The sequence below is a fragment of the Trichomycterus rosablanca genome, chromosome 3, assembly GCF_030014385.1.
Source record: "Trichomycterus rosablanca isolate fTriRos1 chromosome 3, fTriRos1.hap1, whole genome shotgun sequence".
NCBI classification, from domain to species: Eukaryota; Metazoa; Chordata; class Actinopteri; order Siluriformes; family Trichomycteridae; genus Trichomycterus; species Trichomycterus rosablanca.
Window position 1 is genome coordinate 12,716,990 of NC_085990.1, and position 21,318 is coordinate 12,738,307.

General features: G+C 38.9%; 1 protein-coding gene across 1 annotated transcript in view; it reads left to right on the forward strand.

Moving 5' to 3' along the window:
• Positions 1 to 21,318, forward strand: part of asic1c (acid-sensing (proton-gated) ion channel 1c) — a 137,347-nt gene that overhangs the window by 105,399 nt on the left and 10,630 nt on the right. The window contains exons 2-8 of the mRNA XM_062991851.1: positions 2,359 to 2,509; positions 8,825 to 8,952; positions 9,612 to 9,762; positions 11,901 to 11,957; positions 14,561 to 14,714; positions 16,952 to 17,043; positions 17,697 to 17,776. Of these exons, the coding sequence (XP_062847921.1) occupies positions 2,359 to 2,509; positions 8,825 to 8,952; positions 9,612 to 9,762; positions 11,901 to 11,957; positions 14,561 to 14,714; positions 16,952 to 17,043; positions 17,697 to 17,776 (813 nt within the window). The remainder of the gene's footprint in view (positions 1 to 2,358; positions 2,510 to 8,824; positions 8,953 to 9,611; positions 9,763 to 11,900; positions 11,958 to 14,560; positions 14,715 to 16,951; positions 17,044 to 17,696; positions 17,777 to 21,318) is intronic.

Consider the following 21,318-nt stretch of genomic DNA (forward strand, 5'->3'; position numbering starts at 1 on the left):
TTCATAAAACCTGCTGTCTCAGGCTGCCGTGTTCAGCTTTGATTTATGATAAGATCTGACACAACCTCAAAGATTCTTACAATGAACAAACGTGGGTGGATCAACTCTTTTTGATCTTTAGGTTGTGTTCTACTGAGCACAGTATGACTACTGTCATTCCACGGATCCAGATTGATTTATTATTAATACAATTGTGCTAGACTTTTTAGATTATATTGTGGAGTGGTGAGTAAAAAATGAAACAAAGGTGTAGGGAATGAATTCTTTTTTCTACCACAAAATTATGAAGAACAGTGATGGCCCGTCAGTTTGTAACATTAACCCCAAGTGCATCTGGACAATGATCCAAACACAAAAGCATGAATCTCTGAATGGCTCAAAAGAAACAAAATTAAGTCAAAGTCCTAACTTGAATTCAATTGGGGTGCTGTGGCAAGACCTTAAAGCAATGTAAAAGACTCATCAAAAAGTTATCGTAAAGGTTTGATTGCAGTTGTTACTGAGAGTGGTGGGTCTTAAACCAGCAATCTTCTTATTAGCAGTCCAGTACATTATATGCTGAGCTACCGCTGCCTACTAATAATCTAAGTTGCTATATTTATACTGACTTTCATTCACGTTTCTGACATTTAGCAGATGCTTTTATCCAAAGCAGCTTACAAAGGCGACTGATACACTCCTTCTTCAGGAACCCATCAATGGCAACTTGTCCGAGGTGGGGCTTAAACCAGCAACCTTCTGATCTCTAGTCATTTATATGGGCACAAGCTTTTCAATAAACTCTTAACATTATGTAATGCTGTTTAGTTAATACTGTGGTGTAGCTGAATAAAACCAATTCTGCAAAAAATGGGCTACAATTTACTCACAACAATGTAAGACTCATCACAAATGATCGCAAAGGTTTGATTGCAGTTGTTACTGAAAGTGGTGGGTCCTAAACCAGCAACCTTCTTATCAACAGCCCAGTACATTATATGCTGAGCTACCGCTGCCTACTAATAATCTAAGTTGCTATATTTATACTGCCGACTTTCATTCATGTTTATGGCATTTAGCAGATGCTTTTATCCAAAGCAACTTACAAATGTGACTGATACACTCCTTCATCAGGAGCCCGTCATTGGCAATTTGTCCGAGGTTGGGCTTGAAACAGCAACCTTCTGATCTCTAGTCATTCATATGGACACAAGCTGTTCAATAAACTCTTAACATTATGTATTGCTGTTAAGTTAATACTGTGGTGTAGCTGAATAAAACCAATTCTGCAAAAAAGTGGGCTAGAATTTACCCACAGCAATGTAAGAATCACAAATAATCGCAAATGTTTGATTGCAGTTGTTACTGAAAGTTGTGGATCTTGACCAAGCAACCTTCTTATCAACAGCCCAGTACATTATATGCTGAGCTACCACTGCCTACTAATAATCTAAGTTGTTATATGTATACTGCCGACTTTTATTTAGCAGACGCTTTTATCCAAAGCAACTTGCAAAGGCGACTGATACACGGCGACTGAAGAGACTTCATCAAGAGCCCAACATTGGCAACTTGTCAGAGGTGGGGCTTGAACCATCAACCTTCTGATCTCTAGTTATTCATATGGGCACAAGTCAGTTTTTCTATAAGTCCTTAACACCATGTATTGCAATTTATCAATACTATAGTGAGCAGCAAGCTCGCTAAAGCTAACAGATGTAAACGGTAAACAATATTATGGTATATGACTCATATGACTCAAAGTATATATTACTATAAACTATATATATTTATCCAGAGCACATGGAATACATTACAGTATTCAAAACACCACATACAGTTCACAATGTTATTAAAGTAGTTCTGTATAAATTACTATTAAATAAAACGTCTCCTCATATTAGGAGAACACGTAGAAGGAGAAAGTAATTGTTTTGTTAACTGAAGTACAATTTATATGAAGCTCAGCCCAGTGTAAACTGTATGAGCTTCAGCTGTTAGCTTTGTAAACTTGTCATAGAATTAGACAAATTAGAGTAATGTTAACAATAAAACAACTCACACACTAATTTTTTAAGTATAAGTGAGTTTTAAAGGTACTTACTCCTGTGTGGTTGTGAGTGTGCTGATTATCATGCTGATCCACAGAACTTTCCAGAAGATTCAGTGAGAATGATAGATGGTGTTAGGGGTGGGCAGCTTTGATTCTTACCTCTGGTTACTGTCTGTGAGAACTTTTGTCTCTAAAATATTTAAGTATATTTTATATAAAAAAAAAAAAGTATTTTTATAATATTTTATGCATGTTAGTATCCCCTATCAGACCACAGAATAATTTTTTACTAAGTATAATTTTTTCTCCTATTTTTTCCTCCACAGATTTATACTAGATATGGCAAGTGTTACACCTTTAACTCGGGCTTAGATGGCAACCCCTTGCTGACAACATTAAAAGGTGGCACAGGAAACGGACTGGAGATAATGATGGATATTCAGCAAGATGAATACCTGCCAGTGTGGGGTGATACAGGTAAGTATTTATATATATTTTTTTTCCTCCCAATCTAGTCATATCCAATTACCCGACTGCATTATACTTCCTCTCTACCGATGATGATCATCACTATTATCATATCAGATAACGGATTTATGTTCCCTACATAGTGCACTAGATAGTATTTTAGATATGAATTTATGTTCCCTACGTAGTGCACTAGAAAGTGAATTAGACAATTGGTTCATGTTCCCTACACAGTGCACTAGATTGTATATCAGATCACGGATTTATGTTCCCTACATAGTGCACTAGAAAGTATAACTAGATGATGATTTGTGTTCCTTACATAGTGCACTAGATAGTGTATTACATAATTAATTATGTTCCCTACATAGTGCACTAAAATGTAGATCAGATAACGGATTTATGTTCCCTACATAGTGCACTAGACAGTATATTAGACAATTGATTTATGTTCCTTACACAGTGCGCTAGATTGTATATCAGATAACGGATTTAATACGCGATCGGGGAAAAAAGTCTGTGTCGCCTACGTGCGCGTTTGTGTGTGTGAGTTCTTGGCCGCTCGTTCTAGATTCCGTGACATTTTATCTGACTTGCGGGCATCAGGGAGCCGCTATGTATATGCGTGAGACTCCCGGAACTTCCGGGAGACTTGGGATGTCTGAGAGAGCCACACCCTGATTAACGCATTATTCCTTGACCTTGTGCAGGCGCCATCAGTTAGCCAGCAGAGGTCGTAATTGCATCAGTTATAAGCTCCCAGCTCCAGCTCCCACCCTGTATGAACAACAGCCAATCGTTGTTCATGTAGCCGCCAAGTCTGTCGGATGGCAGAGCTGAGTTTCAAACCGACGAGTTTGAAATGTCAGCTCTGGTGGTATTTATATTTCTAAACAAGTTTGCATTAATCAGTGATCACGGGATTTAACCTGATGTCTCCTGTAACGCTGGTTTCATGGATGTTTTGCTCAATTAGAAGGACAGACAGAGCAGTATGAAGTACAGTGAATGAGTGAATAATGTATCCCTCTGCTGCTGTCAGTAGCTGAACCAGTTTGACACACAGACAGTTTTAGAGATGTTCACTTCAAGTAATGAGCAGTTCCTTCTCTCAAAATGGCAAAATCAAACACAGTGGAAGAAATGGCTGCAGTTTTTTTCACCACAGAGCTAAATTAGGGTGACCATACACCGATCAGGCATAACATTATGACCACCTTCCTAATAAACAGCCCTGACCTTTCGAGGCATGGACTCCACTAGACCCCAGAAGGTGTGGTATCTTGGTGGCTTGCCTTCTTCCCATCTGTGCATCCTGGTGCCATGTGTTCCCCAGGTAAGCGACGCACATGCACCCGGCAATTCACGTGATGTGAAAGAAAACGTGATTCATCAGACCAGGCCACCTTCTTCCATTGCTCCGTGGTCCAGTTCTGATCCTCACCTGCCCATTGTTGGTGCTTTCAGCGGTGGACAGAGGTCAGCATGGGCACCCTGACTGGTCTGAGGCTTTGCAGCCCCATACGCAACAACATGTGATGCACTGTGTATTCTGATACCTTTCTATCAGAACCAGCATTAACTTCTTCAGCAATTTGAGCTACAGTAGCTTGTCTGTTGGATTGGACCACACGGGCCAGCCTTCGCTCCTGATGCATTTGTCAAATATTTAAACCCCTACTTTATACGCATTGCCATAGTGCTACCAATTACATGAAATTACTTTGCCAAAGGAATCCCCCCCCCCATGCCAAGTGTCCTCTTTTTTGAAAACCAAAATATGGTCACCCTAGCTATGTAAGCTAATTAAATAATGAAGATGCATTTCTGTTAAAAAATGCACTTACAATGCTGCACAAAAGTAAAAAAGCCAATATGTTTGTAAAACAAAATTTTATTAATTTATGGAACAAACATCAATCCAACACCAATATTACAGTAGACCCTTGAGTTATGAACGGTTTACCATATGAACATTTCGTGTTACGAACGATCTTTTTCAACATAACGTACGAACAAATTTTGGATTACGAACAGAAATTTGCAAAACATGTGATGTCACGAACAAGTTGACTCCAACCGTCTCTCTCTCTATATATATATACAGTGAGTGAACATTCGGACAGTGGACGGTGTTTTTCCGGTGTTTTCTTTATATTTTGTAAAATTCAATATTAAAATGTCCCCAAGAAGGTGCAGAGAAAGTGCAGTGGTGAGAAAATGAAAAAATCACTATTTGTTGTGTTGTATAATTACTCCTGCCAGTAGCTGTCACTGTGTATCAGACAGAGGGGACAGTGAGTGAGAGAGAAGAAGGAATTCGGCTCAGTAAAGTAGTCTTTCTTTCACGCAATTACACCTACAAAATACAATACTATTGAAATAAAGAAGGAAATAATAGAGAAATATGAGAGCTGTTGTCTCTGGTAGATACATTTTATATAAAAAGAAGGAAATGTATTATGGTGTATGGTACAGCACACGTACTGTACTAAAATGTGATGTGTGTTTATGTACAGTACTACTGTACTATTATTGTTTATTACAGGAATGTCTATTCTATAATTTAAGATTAAGGGAAAATATACTTGTATTTTTAACAGAAAAGACCATTTAAGATATTAGAAAGGTTAGGTAAGGGGGTGGTTTGGGAGGTGTGGCACGGATTAATTCTGTTTACATTATTTCTTATGGGAAAAATAGGTTTGACTAATGAACATTTTGACTTAAGAACAGCCCTTCGGAATCAACTAAATTCGTAAGTCAAGGGTCCACTGTACTCTTATGTAAATGTTGTTGCCCACTTGGTTACTCAATCATCTAGTTAACCATATGTATTTGTAAGACAACTTGTTGACCAGCTAGGCTGGATTTCACCATCCCTGTAGAACATAAAAATTCATTAATCTTGAACTTTTGTCTGTCTGAATTGGTCTGACAAGGTTATTTAATCTCTATAAAAGGCTTCATGGCCTTTTATAGAAATTATTTAAATGCGGTCATTTTTGCTGAACCTACAATGAATTTGCATTTATGAATTTATTCACAATTCAAACCTGACCTTAAAATACATTCCATCATTCACTTAAGACATGTAGTATAGTGGCAGCAAAACTGGTTGGGCCAAATGCCAGGCCAGGCCAGGCCACCAGTCTGGCCCTTCAAATTTATTGTGCTTAATGCTAAATTTCTTACTGACAGGAGCTCACATTAAACAAATACTTACAATGCATTAAATGTACTGTAAACAATGATCTTGAAATCCTCCAAAGTCTTTGAGCTAGCATCTAAGCTGAAATTTTGTGAGAGTTTCCAGCATAATCCAATCTAAATTTTTGTGCTAAAGCCCGTTCTGCATTTTGATTAATGGACTTCAGTGTGTAATCATTATGGTGCATTAATCATTCATAAAGGACTGCTTATTACATCTAAGTTTTCTCTAAATTTGCCAGTATGTGGTCTAATGGTGCACACAGGGAAAAAAATCATAAAGAATCATAATGACATTTAGGGAAAATTGCAAAAAATAAAACTTTCTTTATTCAGGACAGGATTTGATGGATAATGCAGAATCCCCAATCCTTTTACCTCTTAGAAAATTATAATCTAAAGTTAACCAGACACTTTAGATGTTCTTTCACTGATAGAATGATTAATTGTCAAAGAAGATGCATTATTAAAAAATTTTTGCTTGAAAAACCTAATCACAACGCTTTTTTAAATTTTCTAACCTCATTTGATAACACCTTAAAGCAGAAACTTGCAAGAATGCAACACAACAAAGAACACTTCTGATGAGTGTTAGCAATTCATCAATAAATACACAGGAAAAGTCATTCATATTTTTTCCAGTCATCCAGTTTTTTTTCCCTTCAATTATTTCATTTTTTTACAGAAAAAAGTGTGTTGTGGGTGCTGAGTCACAAATAAAATCCCAAATAATTAATTTGGTGTTGTCAGAGGTTTGCTGATGTCATTTAACTTTGTGGCATATCTCCTTATTTATGATGGACCGTACCAGGTGACTTGACTTAAACAGGGCTAGTTCGACTGGACTCATCACATAGTTCATGGAACAGTGGTGTATTTGCCTAGGTCAATGAAAGACAAGCCAAACCGGCATCATATGCTGATGGAAAATTGTCTGGATAGTAAGTTGCAGAATTAAGTTGCGGTCTTGTGTGGGAGAGCTTCATAGTGTCATCACACAAGCTTTAGCAGTACAAAAAAACAACATTTCAGCTTTTTATTTGTGGAGGCTAAGTATTACTATTCATTTATGTGATTTTTAAGATTTTCTATGAGAGGGTGTTAATGTAAAAAAAACAGAAGATCTTGCCAAAAAACAGCTTGGTAGACACAAGAGAGAAGAAAGTGCTTTAAGAAGGAATATTAAGAAAAAACAAACTGCAAACTGGCTTTAAATTGCATTCTATATTTTTTGTATACAGTGGTGTTCAAAAAAATAGCAGTCCAACACCATTAACCTGATAAATCACTGTTTTTAGAAATGCTATTTCTACATAGCAAAAAATTTACTTGAAAGTGTAGTAGAGTAATGAAAACAAAACAAACCCAACAATTAACACATGCATGCCGCTCATTCTGAGTAATCGAAGCATTGATTGAAAGGGGGTTGTTCAAAATAATAGCAGTGAGAAGTTCAATTGGTGAAGTCATTCATTCTGCAGAAGAATGGGTGTCAATTTTGGCCCTTATTTAATGTAGGAGGGTGGCAAATGTTGCACAGGTTGGTCATAGCACATTTCCTTTTGAAATACTGGGTAAAATGGGTTGTTCCAGACATTGTTCTGATGAACAGCGTACTTTGATTAAAAAGTTGATAGTAGAGGGAAAAACATACAGAGAAGTACAGCAAATTATTGGCTGCTCAGCTAAAATGATCTCAAATGCCTTGAAGTGACAACCAAAACCTGAAAGATGCAGAAGGAAGCGTGGAACTACTGTTAGAAAGGATCGAAGAATAGCCAAAATGGCAAAGGTTCAGCCAATAATCACCTCCAGAAAGATCAAGGAACATGTGAAGTTACCAGTGAGTACAGAACATGATTAAGTGAAGCCAATTCACCAGCAAGAACTTCTTGCAAAGTCCCGTTGTTAAGAAAAAGACACGTCCAGAATTGGTTAACATTTGCCAAGGAACACATTGACTGGTCCAAAAAAAAAATGGCTCAACATTTTGTGGACTGATGAAAGCAAAATTGTTCTTTTTGGGTCTAGTGGCTGTAGACAGTATGTCAGACGACCCTCGAGCACTGAATTCGAGCCAAAGTTCACTGTGAAGAAAGTAAAGCATGGTGGTACAAAATGATGATATGGGGATGTTTTTCATACCATGGTGTTACGTCTATTTATCAAATACAAGGGAACATGGATCAATTTAAATATATCAGAATACTTGAGGAGATCATGTTGCCCTATGTCGAAGAACAAATGTCCTTACAATGGGTGTTTCAACATGACAATGACCCAAAACATCTTCGTTACAGACAAACAAGATTAAGGTAATAGAGTGGCCAGCCCAATCCCCTGACCTCAATCTCATAGAGAACTTGCGGGCTGACATCTGAAGTGCGTTTTTTTGAGGCAAAACCCAAAATTGCAGAAGAACTGTGGAATGTAGTCTAATTATCCTGGACTGGAGTACCTGTTCAGAGGTGTCAGAGGTTGGTCGACTCCATGCAACACAGATCTCGGAAACAATTGTTCTGCCACTAAATATTAGTTCAGTAATTTAAACCTCAAACATTTTTTCATGTTATAGATACATTTTTTGAGTTTTTAAAGAAAAATACTGGCACTGCAATTTTTTTGAACAGCCTAATATTCATTTTTCTTAATTTTCTGTAAAGGATTAACACAAACTAGCTAAATGTTTTGATTTAGAATTGAAAGTGTAGTATTTTCAGTGCATTTGCATTTATGGAAATAAAAGTTATTATAATGATTTTGTGCTTTATTTGCTTTTTTAAAATCACTGCTATTTTTTGAACACCACTGTATGTGTTTTATATTTTAATACCACAATTTGTGAAAAAATATGTTTCTGCTCTGGAAAAACTCGTGCAGAACTGTCTATGCAGTTTTTAAGTTTAGAATGGGGTCTGCATGTTCACGATTTTACTATAAATGCACAGTGAATTACTTCAACTGACATTAATATTCCTTCATCATCTGCTTCCTAGGTGTCTCATAAGTATATGGCAGCAAGCACCCATAAGCAGTGTCTGAGTACCACTATTGAAAGGAAATACTTTTTTATCTGTGTATTATGTTTATTGCTCTGTCACCCTGTCCCCACAGATGAAACATCATTCGAAGCAGGCATCAAAGTACAGATCCACAGCCAGGATGAACCCCCCTTCATAGACCAGCTGGGATTTGGTGTGGCCCCTGGTTTTCAAACTTTTGTCTCTTGTCAGCAGCAATTGGTACCTAATGCTAAGCCTACTGCACACAGCACCATTCTTACATCTGTCTGTACTTACCTGTATGAATCAGACATCAGCACAAACTCATTCATTTATACCTGGAGGAAAACAGAGACTCAGTGTTTTACACCAAAATTGAGAAACTAAATGCAGGGGGAATGAGGCTGAAAGGAACTGAAATATTCTTAATCTAGGTTTTAAAAGCAGGTTCTGCATCTAATGAATAATGAAAGAGATTCTGTGACAGCAAAAATTGTTAGAAAATCTAAATTTAATGCTGTCAACTTAAACTGTAGTTTTTGTTTAGCATAATTCATTGTATACTGTTTCAGCTAGCAAATCCTCCCCTTTCTAAGGAGGTGGTATAAAAAAAATTGCAATTATTAAACCTAGTAGGTGTATAGTGAGGCCAACAAAAATGAATGTACTTTCATTTTCCATTGTCTCTGGTTTTCATCTGTCTGACACACACATTTCATCCAAACACAAGTGCTTTTGAATTGCTATATTTGGCTGAGTTGATTTTGCTAGAATTCTTTGGTGTTTCTCGTACTGAACCTCTTTTTACTGCTTGGCTGCTCATGAAATGCTCTGAATTGTTAAAGAACAGCACCTTGGTGTGAATAATAAGTAAAACCATGTAATGTGTTATCACTCAGCTTCAGTATCTTCCACCACCCTGGGGCGACTGTACATCCACCCCCATAAACTCGGACTACTTCTCCACCTACAGTATAACAGCATGTCGTATTGACTGTGAGACTCGTTATCTGCTCGAGAACTGCAACTGCAGGATGGTTCACATGCCAGGTACAGACACAAAAATGTCAATTTTTTTATATAATAAATGCACATTGCTAATGCCTTGTGTTGCTGCAGTTTGTGAGTCTTGATAAAGTAGATACACCAATCAGCCATAACATTAAAACCACCTCCTTGTTTCTACACACATTGTCCATTTTATCGGCTTCACTTACCATATAGGAGCACTTTGTAGTTCAACAATTACTGACTGTAGTCCATCTGTTTCTCTGCATGCTTTGTTAGCCCCCTTTCATGCTGTTATTCAATGGTCAGGACTCTCCCAGGACCCCTACAGAGCAGGTATTATTTGGGAGGTGGGTCATTCTCAGCACTGCAGTGACACTGACATGGTGGTGGTGTGTTAGTGTGTGTTGTGCTGGTATGAGTGGATAAGACACAGCAGCACTGATGGCGTTTTTAAACACCTCACTGTCCCTGCTGGACTGAGATTAGTCCACCAACCTAAAATATATCCAGCCAAGAGCGCCCTGTGGGCAGCGTCCTGTGACCACTGATGAAGTTTTTAAACACCTTACTGTCCCTGCTGGACTGAGAATAGTCCACCAACCTAAAATATCCAACCAACAGTGCCCCGTGGGCAGCGTCCTGTGACCACTGATGAAGGTCTAGAAGATGACCAACTCAAACAGCAGCAATAGTTGAGTGATCGTCTCTGACTTTCTACAAGGTGGACCAACTAGGTAGGAGTGTCTAATAGAGTGGACAGTGAGTGGACACGGTATTTAAAAACTCCATCAGCACTGCTGTGTCTGAGCCACTCATACCAGCACAACACACACTAACACACCACCACCATGTCAGTGTCACTGCAGTGCTGAGAATGATCCACCACCTAAATAATACCTGCTCTGTAGTGGTCCTGTGGGTCCTGACCATTGAAGACCAGGGTGAAAGCAGGCTAAAAAAGCATGTAGTGAAACAGATGGACTACAGTTAGTAATTGTAGAACTACAAAGTGCTTCTATATGGTAAGTGGAGTTGATAAAATAGACAGTGAGTGTAGAAACAAGGAGGTGGTTTTAATGTTATGGCTGATAAGTGTACATGTTTCTCAGTGTTTCTATTTGCAAATTCTGAATATATTCAATTCAATGGTTTTTTGGGGGGTTTTTTCAGTTGAATCTAAAAGATTTTTTTTTTATCTTATTAAAATTTGAACATTCCTTCAAGAAAATAGGTCAATACAGACAATAAATGTTTTATTTATTTGGTGAATAGATAAAACAAAGTGCCACATTTCATTGAATATTTGATATTGATTTTTTACAGTACATGAAATATAACAGTTTGTACCCTGTAGATCTACGTGTGTTACATCACTTCACTAAGAAAAATAACAAAATTTGGAATTTTACTAATAGTTCTTGTGTTTGTTTGTTTATTAGGATTTTAACATCATGTTTTACACTTTGTTTACATTCATGACAGGAATAGTAGTTACTCATTGCACAAGGTTATATCAAACAATTTAGTGTCTCCAATTTACTTCACTTGCATGTCTTTGGACTGTGGGAGGAACCCGAGTTCCCGGAGGAAACCCATGCTGACACAAGGAGAACATGCAAACTCCAAACAGAAAGGACCTGGACCGCCCCACCTGGGGATCGAACCCAGGACCATCTTGCTGTGAGGCAACAGTGCTACCCACTTAGCCACCGTGCCACCCAATAGTTCATGTGAACAATAAAATTCTCGTAATAACAGTATTTATTATGTCAGGTTTGAAGTCTAAGAATCTAATGCTGCCCCCACTGTAAACTGTGGTGTTGGTAGCACTGTTATGAAGAAGCTTTTTACAACTGGAAACAAGTAAAATGGCCAAGATTTTAAATAACAACCTTCTTGCATCTTCCAGAACACTTTATATGCAAATTATATTTCAGTTACTCAAAGCAACGCTACCAAAGTCATTGTGGGGTGGTTTGAAATGATGATATGAGATTGTACCCTCATTCTGGTCTGTATGATTGTGTATGTATGACCACATGGCATTAAATAAGCAGGCGTACATGCATGTGTCAGTTGAGAAAAATGCTCCTGTCAAACTCTGCTTTTTCAAGACAAAATACTCTCCTGCTATGATGTATAAGGTCATTAAGCATGTTTATTGTTTTATTTATTAGGAACCACCACAGTCTGCACACCAGAGCAGTATAAGGACTGCGCAGATCCTGCCTTAGGTAAGAGAACATATGTGAGGTGAATGAAATGCTTAGCATCTCATCAATCACCAGACTCAACATAATCACCTGCTAAGTCTTAATGAGATTTGGGAGTGTCAAAGGTACAATAAGCAGATTTCTTCATTAAAACTTGATCAATTATTAAGATGAATTTTGGGAAAAATGACTTGTGGTCCATGAGCTGGAAATGCCCTGCTTTTCATCACTGGTCACGACACTGCTGAAGAATGTTAAACATTTCTATTATTTATTATCCATATACAGCTTTCTGTTTCCCTCTGGTTCTCATGGCTCACGTTAATACTGAGTGGTCATGCAGAACAGGTTATGAAAGATGAATCAAACTGCAGAACGAGAACCTAAATGTCACAGAAATGTCACCATGGTAATTTGACTTTATATTGAACTTTTTAAATATAAAGTCATGGCTGTGAAAAGTAGACAACCCATAACAGTAATGATTCCCTGTGGAAAAGAGAAGACAGGATGGTCATTTTTTACTTTTTAATTCGGGTCTGTAAAGCTTTTTGAGCACATGTTATAATAGTGCAGGATGTGTTCTACCAACATTAGTCACTTTTAAAGCTGTTCCATTTTCCTGAATGTTTGATCTTAGGGTAAACCATGACAGAAAAGTAAAGTGTTCAAAAACCTAGTGAGCTCTCTACATAGACAGCATTTTACGTCATCCTATGCACGCTCCTGAGAAGCAGACTGTTCAAAATCCTAGATGCCTTCAAGTCCTCCCTAGTAAGGCATCTTAAAATTTTAACAGTATTTTCAGTGAATAACGAGTGAGCATTCAATGCTTCCTTAGCGACAAAAGGCAATTCCAGCATTCAGTGCGGCGTGACTTTTCTTACATATAAATAAATATGGTGGACAATGCGGAGCAAAGAACAGAGTCATTTTCAAATGTAAATAAATTATTACTGATTTTTAATTTGTTTAAATGTGTGCAAGTGGGCCGCTCAGGTGGCGCAGCGGTAAAAACACGCGCTGGAACCAGAGCTGGAATCTCGAATACATCGTATCGAATCTCAGCTCTGCCTACTGGCTAAGGCTGAGCGGCCTGAACAACGATTGGCCTGTTGTTCAGATATGGGCGGGACTAAGCCGGTTGGGGTCTCTCTCCCATGACTGGTGCAATTACAACCTCTGCTGGCTGATTGATGGCACCTGCACAGAGATGAGAAAAGAGTGCTCTCAGGGTGTGTCTCTCCATACACAATGCTGAACTGCACTGCACTCGTCAAAGTGCAGGTGATAAAATGCGTTCAAATAACCTACCTTATAAGTCAATGACATATTAGAAGCCTCTCTACTGAGGCAGCTGCCTATGTAGACAGTAAGACAGCAAGGTTGCTCACTAGGTTTTTGAACAGACCCAATGTAACCAGGTAAAGTTGCATGTGTGCTGGGATTTAAGCTAGTAAAGGTTGGGGGGAAAAAACGTTTAGTTTTGTCTTTAAACATTTACTGCTCATTCCAAACTTTTTAAATAATGTGTAATAGCTCATTTTTTAGAATTAAATTCTCCATTCATTTTTCTATAATGAATGTGTGGTGTAACGGTAAGCATAATGCTGCTGGTAACAGCAGTACCCATTGTGGAGATACATAATAGTGCACCCTAAGTGTCAGGAAGCGTATCCAGTGTAAAGACTCTGCCAAAGTAAAAATGTAAGCGAATTATGCAGTGTAGCAACCCCTAACACGAGCAGCTGAAAGGAATCATTCATTTATTCATTCATTTTTATAGACAAGTTTTACAACTCCTTACAGGTAAATTGGTATTTAATTGTTATTGTTGAAAGTAATGTGGAAATATCTGGAGAACATCATATAACAATGTTAATGAAAGGGTTTCTTGGAATAAAATGTATCATAAGACAACAGCATCTGTAAAACACAAAGCCCAGCAGGCTTGTTTACATTCCTGCAACATGAGCTCTGCATGGTGAAAATCCCCAGCAAAGTATGGGCAGTTGTACTGGCTCTGTAATCAAAAGGTCACTGGTTCAAGCCCCACCAATGCCAGGTTGTCACTGTTGGGCCCTTAAGCAAGGCTCTTAACCCTCAATTGCTTAGACAGTATACTGTTGCACTACTGTAAGTTGCTTTGGGTAAAAGTGTCTGCTAAATGCCAAAAATTGCTTAGTGGCTAGCATTTTATAATATTGTCTTTGTGCAGGAACACAGCCTGTTGCTGTAGCAAGCAATTTAGCTGTTTTTGCACTTTTGAATAAAGAGTCTAAATTGCCCCTCGGTGTGAGTGTGTGCCTAAGGTGATTAGTAAAAATGAGTTAATAAGTAGTACACACTGTTTAAAGGGTGGTATGAGGATTGGAACACAGCATCATTCTGTTTGTCTCCTCAGCATAAGCAGCTTCTTTTATTTCTCATTCTTAGAAAGCAAAATAATGGTATAATTAATAAAGGTATAAATTCCCATAGTACTTCTACAAGACATGTCTACACACGTATTTATGTGTAATAATTTTAGTTTAGTGATGTTACTAAGAAATGTATTGATTACTGGTGAGTAAAATGCATTTATGCATAAATGTATCTAATTTTCTAATTGCCATGATTCACAGATTTCCTTGTCGAGAAAGACAACAATTACTGTGTGTGCCAGACACCTTGCAACATGACGCGTTATGGCAAGGAGCTCTCCATGGTGAAAATCCCCAGCAAAGCATCAGCCAAATACTTAGCCAAGAAGTTCAACAAAACAGAACAGTACATTGGGTAAGAAATTGAGTAATCTGTTACCACCTGAGAATCTAAAACTGTATACAGTGGTGTAAAAACACTATCAGCCTCAATTCCAGTTGCCCCCGATATTACATTTTGTCAAACTGAAGGATTATTAAACAAAACATAATATTACACAAAGAAGTGGGGACATTGATTAAAACATTTTGTAAAATATAATTTCATTTATTTAGGGAACTTTTTTTTAACATCTATATCACCTTTTTCCTTTAAAATAATAACTTTAAACTGCTCTTTTCAGGCTTCTGGACAATGATACACCCATTCCAGAACTTTAAACTGCTCTTTTCAGGCTTCTGGACGATAGTACGCTCATTCCAGAACTTTAAACTGCCCTTCTCAGGCTTCTGGACAGTGGTACACCCATTCCAGAACTTTAAACTGCCCTTTTCAGGCTTCTGGACAATGGTACACCCATTCCAGAACTTTAAACTGTTCTTTTCAGGCTTCTGGACAATGGTACACCCATTCCAGAACTTTAAACCGCTCTTTTCAGGCTTCTGGACAATGGTACACCCATTTCAGAACTTTAAACTGCTCTTTTCAGGCTTCTGGACGATAGTACGCTCATTCCAGAACATTAAACTGCCCTTCTCAGGCTTTTGGACAATGGTACACCCATTCCAGAACATTAAACTGCCCTTTTCAGGCTTCTGGACAATGGTACACCCATTCCAGAACTTTAAACTGCCCTTTTCAGGCTTCTGGACGATAGTACGCCCATTCCAGAAATTCAATTCTGTTTATCTTTAGCCATTCAGCTATGACTTGTTTTTATATTTTGGATCATTGTCCGCCTGCCTTGACCTTAATTCCTAGTTTTCTATATTAAAGCAAGATCAATAGCACACTACACCACTGACTGCAGGTATAAAGTTCTTCCTATGAAATGCTGTATCTGCATTTTGCTACACGTAATGAGTTGAGCACTGATGTTTCTTTTGGGTTAGCACTGATTTCCTTCTTGCTCCCTCCTCATCAGGTCTATTTTTGTATTGTAATCTCTTCTGTAATAGAGAGAACTTTAACCTAAGTCATAGCTAGAGACATCTGTAGTTAGTAAAGTGTCTTTTTGACTTTCTGGGTGAGTTGCCCTTGCTGGGAATCCTTTTAATATGCTGTAGTGCACTGGCTCTATCAACATGCACTCTATCACAGCTCCTAGAACTTTCTTTCCAAATATAGTGCAAGAGACATTTCTTGCAGTTTCCAGAACTTTCTCTGCCTAAAGCTGGTTTTGCTCACAGGTACTGTTATTATAGGCCAGACTGTTCTTTTCTTATACTGTGTGATGTCCATGCCCACAGGCCCCTGTTCTTCAGGTTTTCAAACTTTCTTTCCTCTTAATGTATGCTGAATCTACTCACACTCACATGCTTCTAGTAGTTTCTAAAAGATTTATTACCACTGGGGTAAATGTTTTGCCCATGCAGAACTTTTTCCTCAGAACTTTCATCCTTCTACCCACAGGCACTTACCTCAAAGGCCCTTATATTGTACACTATATGAAGTTACTAAATACTAAAGGTGTTGAGACACCCCTTCTAGTTACTGATTTCATATGTTTTAACCACAACAATTGCTAAAAGGTGTAAATCAATTATATAAAGAAAATGTTACGGTTCCAAATGTGTGCCCCTGTGCACAAAGACTATAAAGACTTTAAAGAAACTCCAGTAACCTCCACAGAGCCCTGATCTCAGCCCCACTGAACAGCTTTGGAATTACCTGGAACATCAACTGAGACTTTCTTGACCAACGTCAGTGCCCATCCATAGAAATGCTTTTTGATGTAATAAGCACACATTCCCACTGTCATACTTCAAAGTATTATAAGAAGCCTTCTCAGAAGAGTGACTGTTATAGCTAAAAAGAGCACATAGAGGTCAATCTATTTTGACACCATTTGTTTTGCAATGGGATGTCCAACAAGCTCATGATCAGGTGTCCAGATACTTTTGGCAATATAGTGTATGTTGAGTCCAACTACATGCACTCTCTTCACAGTTCTTAGGACTTTCCTTTTCTTGTTTTTAGTACAAATGTAAAGATTTTAAGAGTTTAACTATGAATTTCTTAACAATACTGTACAATGAATTCTTTCCTAACATTAATATTTATTTTCTAGGCTTAGGGTTTGTATATGAATTTGTATCTGCAACGCTCATGCAGTCATGTGAATTTTACTTTCTGCTTGTGTTTATTTACAGAGACAACATATTGGTCCTAGATATATTTTTCGAGGCACTGAACTATGAAAAAATTGAGCAGAAGAAGGCATATGAAGTGGCTGGACTACTCGGTGAGATCTATTTTAAATTAAATCATGAAACTTAACCCAGTGACTTCTCCAGACTGCTGAAAAGCCAAAGAAACTCTGTACAAATATCTGAAAGTAGACCATAGATATTGATTTCAGAATTGTCACTTGGAGCTGTTTTAAAGGTCTCAAACATTAATCTGTAACTACTAATACATGGAACAGTGGTTTCTCTGCCAATATTGGTAAAGAACCCAAACTGTTAGTTTATGCTGAGAGGAAATTTGTCTGACTGGGTAGGGACAGTGGTAGTCCTGTAGGTATCAAGCAAAAGGTTGAGAGTTCCAATCCCGGCTCTGCCATGCTGCCACTGTTGGGCCCTTAAGCAAGGCCCTTACCCCTTTCTGCTCCAGGGGCACTGACCCTGTGCTCTGACTCCAGCTTCCAAACAAGCTGGGAGATGCGGAAAAAGAATTTTGTTGTACTGTACACCTGTAAATGTATATATGACAAATATTCTGTTATCCATGGACCATGAACAAACAGGTCTGCAATAAATCAAAAGCTGCAAAAACAGTGGTGATTACTGCCCACGGTCATGCAAGGTGTCATCAGAAACTTAAGACTACAATGATAAACATGTTTCAGTGATTTTAAATTATTGACCACAACTATGCATGTCTTCTTTATTTCAGGTGACATTGGGGGACAGATGGGGTTGTTTATTGGAGCCAGTGTCCTGACAATATTGGAAATATTTGATTACTTGTATGAGGTATGTTACTTCTCTGTGTCTGTTCTTGCATTCAGTATTAAATTGCGACTGACTAATGGCCAAAAATTATTTATTAATTCATTTATATTTATTAACCCTTTTTTCTTTGTTGGTCTGTAAACACTGCCAGGCAGAAATACAGTATGAACAGGGTGCTAATTTATTACAGGGCAACACATTTTGGGCATTTTAGAGACCCAACATGAGCATTAAAGGAACATTTAAAAACCTTCAGTCTTTACCGACCCTACCAGCTGGTAAAATTTAAAATAACTCAACACTGAACTTTAAAAGCAATATTTTGTTTGGAAAATCCAAATATATACACCGATCAGCCATAACATTAAAACCACCTCTTGGTTTCTACACTCACTGTCCATTTTATCAGCTCCACTTACCATATAGGAGCACTTTGTAGTTCTACAATTACTGACTGTAGTCCATCTGTTTCTCTGCATGCCTTGTTAGCCCCCTTTCATGCTGTTCGTCAATGGTCAGGACTCTCCCAGGACAATGACAATTGTGGCAATGACATGGTGGTGGTGTGTTAGTGTGTGTTGTGCTGGTATGAGTGGATAAGACACAGCAGCACTGCTGGAGATTTTAAACATCTCACTGTCACTGCTGGACTGAGAATAGTACATCAACCAAAAAAACATCCAGCCAACAGCGCTCCATAGGCAGCGTCCTGTGATCACTGATGAAGGTCTAGAAGATGACCAACTCGAACAGCAGCAATAGATGAGCGATCGTCTCTGACTTTACATCTACAGGGTGGACCAACTCGGTAGGAGTGTCTAATAGAGTGGACAGTGAGTGGACACAGTATTTAAAAACTCCAGCAGTGCTGCTGTGTCTGATCCACTCATACCAGCACAACACACACTAACACACCACCACCATGTCAGTGTCACTGAAGTGCTGAGAATGATCCACCACCCAAATAATACCTGCTCTGTAGTGGCCCTGTGAGGGTCCTGACTATTGGAGAACAGGGTGAAAGCAGGCTAAAACAGTTAGGCTACAGTCAGTAATTGTAGAACTCCAAAGTGCTTCTATATGGTTAGTGGAGCTGATAAAATGGACAGTGAGTGTAGAAACAAGGAGGTGGTTTTAATGTTATGGCTGATCAGTGTATATATGTACATACAGTGTATCACAAAAGTGAGTACACCCCTCACATTTCTGCAAATATTTGATTATATCTTTTCATGGGACAACACTATAGACATGAAACTTGGATATAACTTAGAGTAGTCAGTGTACAGCTTGTATAGCAGTGTAGATTTACTGTCTTCTGAAAATAACTCAACACACAGCCATTAATGTCTAAATAGCTGGCAACATAAGTGAGTACACCCCACAGTGAACATGTCCAAATTGTGCCCAAATGTGTCGTTGTCCCTCCCTGGTGTCATGTGTCAAGGTCCCAGGTGTAAATGGGGAGCAGGGCTGTTAAATTTGGTGTTTTGGGTACAATTCTCTCATACTGGCCACTGGATATTCAACATGGCACCTCATGGCAAAGAACTCTCTGAGGATGTGAGAAATAGAATTGTTGCTCTCCACAAAGATGGCCTGGGCTATAAGAAGATTGCTAACACCCTGAAACTGAGCTACAGCATGGTGGCCAAGGTCATACAGCGGTTTTCCAGGACAGGTTCCACTTCGAACAGGCTTCGCCAGGGTCGACCAAAGAAGTTGAGTCCACGTGTTCGGCGTCATATCCAGAGGTTGGCTTTAAAAAATAGACACATGAGAGCTGCCAGCATTGCTGCAGAGGTTGAAGACGTGGGAGGTCAGCCTGTCAGTGCTCAGACCATACGCCGCACACTGCATCAACTCGGTCTGCATGGTCGTCATCCCAGAAGGAAGCTGACGCACAAGAAAGCCCGCAAACAGTTTGCTGAAGACAAGCAGTCCAAGAACATGGATTACTGGAATGCCCTGTGGTCTGACGAGACCAAGATAAACTTGTTTGGCTCAGATGGTGTCCAGCATGTGTGGCGGCGCCCTGGTGAGAAGTACCAAGACAACTGTATCTTGCCTACAGTCAAGCATGGTGGTGGTAGCATCATGGTCTTGGGCTGCATGAGTGTTGCTGGCACTGGGGAGCTGCAGTTCATTGAGGGATACATGAATTCCAACATGTACTGTGACATTCTGAAACAGAGCATGATCCCCTCCCTTCGAAAACTGGGCCTCATGGCAGTTTTCCAACAGGATAACGACCCCAAACACAACCTCCAAGATGACAACTGCCTTGCTGAGGAAGCTGAAGGTAAAGGTGATGGACTAAACCCAATTGAGCACCTGTGGCACATCCTCAAGTGGAAGGTGGAGGAGTTCAAGGTGTCTAACATCCACCAGCTCCGTGATGTCATCATGGAGGAGTGGAAGAGGATTCCAGTAGCAACCTGTGCAGCTCTGGTGAATTCCATGCCCAGGAGGGTTAAGGCAGTGCTGGATAATAATGGTGGTCACACAAAATATTGACACTTTGGGCACAATTTGGACATGTTCACTGTGGGGTGTACTCACTTATGTTGCCAGCCATTTAGACATTAATGGCTGTGTGTTGAGTTATTTTCAGAAGACAGTAAATCTACACTGCTATACAAGCTGTACACTGACTACTCTAAGTTATATCCAAGTTTCATGTCTATAGTGTTGTCCCATGAAAAGATATAATCAAATATTTGCAGAAATGTGAGGGGTGTACTCACTTTTGTGATACACTGTATATAGAAATTCAAATATAAGCAGTGCTTACATATTCAAAGCTTTTTAGTTCAGGCAGACTGTAATTCACTACATGGTATTATTTTAACAAGCACCCAATTATTTTTCTGGCCTCTGCTTCTCTTGTCTTGTTAGCACTGAGACTGAGAGGTTCTTCAGTCAGTCGGTGAATAAAATGATACATGAAGAGCAAAAACCATTATATAAAATAATTACAAAGCGGAGGTCAGGACAGGGAACTGTTAAAAAAGAAGGTGCAGTTGAACATCCCTGTGTGTCTTCTAATGAGGAAAGAAAAGAAGTCAAGCAGGTTAGAACGATGTTGCTAGACTGGGTGCTTCACAGTTACACAGGTCATGGTAACCTGGGTCCTTTTCTAGCTTTCCAATAGGTATTTTTCTACCTTAGAAAATCATGCAGGGGTTTGACTGCTCTAAATTACATCCCGTTCTGAAGACATGAATCAAGGGGTAAATATGTCACTCTGTATTTATTTTAATAGCTCATTAAAAGGGATTAAGTAGTAAAAGGAAGCCAAGCAAAAAGTGTCGTCACTTTAAATGGAAACAGTTATGTTTGGACAAGTGATGTCACTGTGTCTCTATAGACGAGGAATCTTCAAAACGTTTCTGCACTCTTATATTTTGGTTGGAAGCAGTGAGGGTGGTAGGAGTAGTAATTGGTCGTGTCTGAGAGACTGAGAGAGAGCTTATGGTCCGGATTTAGCGCCATCTGATTTCCACCTTTTTGGAAGGGGAAGAAGATTTTCACTTGATTATAAAGTGAAAGCAGTGGTGTGT